General features: G+C 43.4%; 1 protein-coding gene across 1 annotated transcript; it reads right to left on the bottom strand.

The window, feature by feature from the left end:
* Positions 1-372: 372 nt before the first annotated feature.
* AMIGO2 (adhesion molecule with Ig like domain 2) lies at positions 373-2,108 on the bottom strand. The gene has a single exon (XM_009286202.2). The coding sequence runs from the start codon at positions 2,036-2,038 to the stop codon at positions 473-475; it is 1,566 nt and encodes a 521-aa protein (XP_009284477.1). The 5' UTR covers positions 2,039-2,108; the 3' UTR covers positions 373-472.
* Between the last annotated feature and the right edge of the window lie 692 nt (positions 2,109-2,800).

Here is a 2,800-nt window from a genome sequence, read left to right as displayed (position 1 = left end):
ATTTTAATGCAAAGATTTTATGAGCCTGTGAAAGGAATTGCAGGAAGCCTGGGCATTTTTGTCAGTAGCCATCTGAGTTTTCTTCTGTGCTCACTGCAGAGGAGCTGAGTTATCAGCACGACTGAGAGTGTTTTATAGGGGTCAGCCTCTGCCTCTGAAGAGTCAGCTGCATGCACTGAACGCGCCTCTAAACATGCACGAGAAATTGCTGTGTATGGACCAGAGAGTAAAAGCCAAAGCTAAGCTTGCACTGAAGTCATTCACACTAATGCCACAGTGTTTGCTCTTCCCGAACAAGATATCACCGTTGCATGGCCCTGCACTCACACAGAGAGGAGACACAGTTCAAGGACTGACGATAGATACTTTTTTTAAAACATTTTCTCTCTTTTTATTTGTTTTTCCTGACGGTTGCTACAAGCAAAGGAGGTATTCAGAAATGTAACTGCACGATACAAACACAGGCAGCAAACTAAGTTGACGGCATGAAAGGTGTATCTGAGAACACGGAGTTGACAGAATCGGAGTCAGATTTTATTCGAGTAGTTTTTAAGATACTCTCAGCAATGATATTGTCATTAGGAAACAGTTTTACTTTCCCGTTCTGACTGTGTTTTGGTTCGTGCACGGGTTCCAGGAAAACCACCCGTTTACCAGTGCTAGCCTTCCTCTCGTCGGCTGGCAGCTCTTGTGGCGGTGTGGAATTAAGTATGGATGGGTGGGCACTGCTTTGGTTCAGCTTCCTCTTCCTCCTTTTCGCCTTACATTGACACGGACAGGGGGTCAGATAGAGGTACAGCAGTACTAAAACAATACTGGCTACACAGGCAGCAAGAGTGGTAAAAGCTGTATTAAATGCTTCATGAGCGTGGGACCTGTTCACTGTGAAATTGCTAACATTTATTCTAACCTCTATGGTTTCATTTAATAGTCTTTTCTTATTTATTGCGATGCAGGAATACAGCCCTGAGTCCTCTAGCTGGGCATCTGTTATCTCCAGGCTGCCGTTACGAAACACCTTAAAGTTGTCGGTCTCCCTGTCTGGCTCCAGCAATCTATTGTCCGGACTAACCCAAACAAAGTGTGTGCCCGCATCGCTGATTCTGCTGTCACAGTGCACAATCAGCCTGTCACCAACCTGGGCATTGTGAATAAACCCAAAGGCTTGGAAAGAGCTGTTGACAGTGCTTTCGGAGCAATTCAGAATGTTGTCGTACAGTAAAGGCAGTTTATTGTAACCTCTTGGGTCTGATCGCAACAAACAGGTGTACTCGTTTTTGAAGTCCACCACCGAGCTGAAGTGCCTTTGATACCAGAAGATTAGCATGGAGTACAGCATACAGTCACAATAAAACGGGTTGCCATGAAGATAAATTCCACTAAGATGTTTGGCCGGCACTGAACTCAGGCGCTGAATAGGCATCGACTGGATGTGATTAAAGGAAATGTCCAGCAACGCAAGGTCTGTCAGTTTATGTTTTCCAGTGTACAAGTCCAGCGGGAAATGCGAGAGCAAGTTATAGCTTAAGTAGAGTTTCTGCAATTTGTACAATCCTCCGAAGGCTGAAGACTCTATCTGTGTTATCTGATTGTTGTACAGCAGGAGAACCTCCAGTGCCCTTAGCTCCTGAAACACAGGGCTGCCCAGCGTCTTCAGGCTGTTGGATGACAAGTCTAGGTACTTCAGATTCGGGGTTGTGGAAAAGCTTCCAGTGATAATGCTGCTAATGCTATTATGATTGATTATTAAAGTGTTCAGTTTCTCAAACAGCACTGGGACCCATTCAGGCTCCAAAAACCCAATTCTGTTATAACTCAGATCCAGCCTTTTCATACATTTATAAAGATTTTCTGGCACCTGGGAGAGGTTCTTATTGGTGCAGCTTACGATATCACTGGCACAGATGCAGGTTGTTGGACACATCCATGGGGCACTGCCACAAACGCTCACTGTGAAGACCAAGAGGCATGCCAGTCCTTTGCAGTTCACTTTAAAAACTCCAAGTCGAGTAGGAATTGCCCACCAGTTTAAAGACATTGTCACTGTCTCTTAGCTGTCTCCCAGTGCTCCTTGCCACAGATTATATGTGCAGATAGCTTTGCACTAATCACTGTCAAAAGAGGGACACAGAGGTACAGCACGTTAACATTTACGAGTCATACCCTGCCTGATTTCTTATGCATGCCTTTTGAAAAATACAGGGAATTAATCCTTAATGTTTCGTACGGTTAATTATAAAATCTAGTTGTTTTAGGGGATGTAACCTTAACATTGGTTTTATGTAAACATGAAATTCTGCACCCATATGTAAATATTCACATGACAGATGTGACATTTTTTGTCTTCAAAAACAGTGCAACTATTCTTCAGCCTTGGACCAAGGAATGCAATTTCTGACAGTTCATTAAAAAAAAAAAAAATCAGAAATGTTCCTCTGTGGAACATGACTGGGCAATGGCATCCCCTACCTGTTTCCAAACCAACCCAGACAGAAAAATCCTGATACAGGAAAGAAAAAGCCTCATCCAAAAATGCTATTTTCTTGTCTAGTGGGGAGCAGTTACAACATGTGTTTCTTCCCAAATGTCACACATTTTCAAGCAAAGAATTTTCTCAGACTACTTAGCTTTAAATGTCATACGAATTTCTCCCCCCCCCCCCCCCCTCCCCCCCCTATTCTTCTTATCTTTTAATGGCATTCAAATTTCTCCCCCCCCCCCCCCCTTTTTTTTTTTTAATTCAGTAACTGATAGTTCAGGTAGCAACAGCCTGGTTTTAAAGTTATTCAAGATGTCCAAC

Source organism: Aptenodytes forsteri, unplaced genomic scaffold, assembly GCF_000699145.1.
Source record: "Aptenodytes forsteri isolate BGI_AS27 unplaced genomic scaffold, ASM69914v1 Scaffold408, whole genome shotgun sequence".
Classification (NCBI taxonomy): domain Eukaryota; kingdom Metazoa; phylum Chordata; class Aves; order Sphenisciformes; family Spheniscidae; genus Aptenodytes; species Aptenodytes forsteri.
This window is presented reverse-complemented; position numbering and strand designations above follow the sequence as displayed.

Coding starts and splice junctions, on each gene's coding strand:
- AMIGO2 (XM_009286202.2), bottom strand. CDS start 2,038: ATGTCTTTAAACTGGTGGGCAATTCCTACTCGACTTGGAGTTTTTAAA.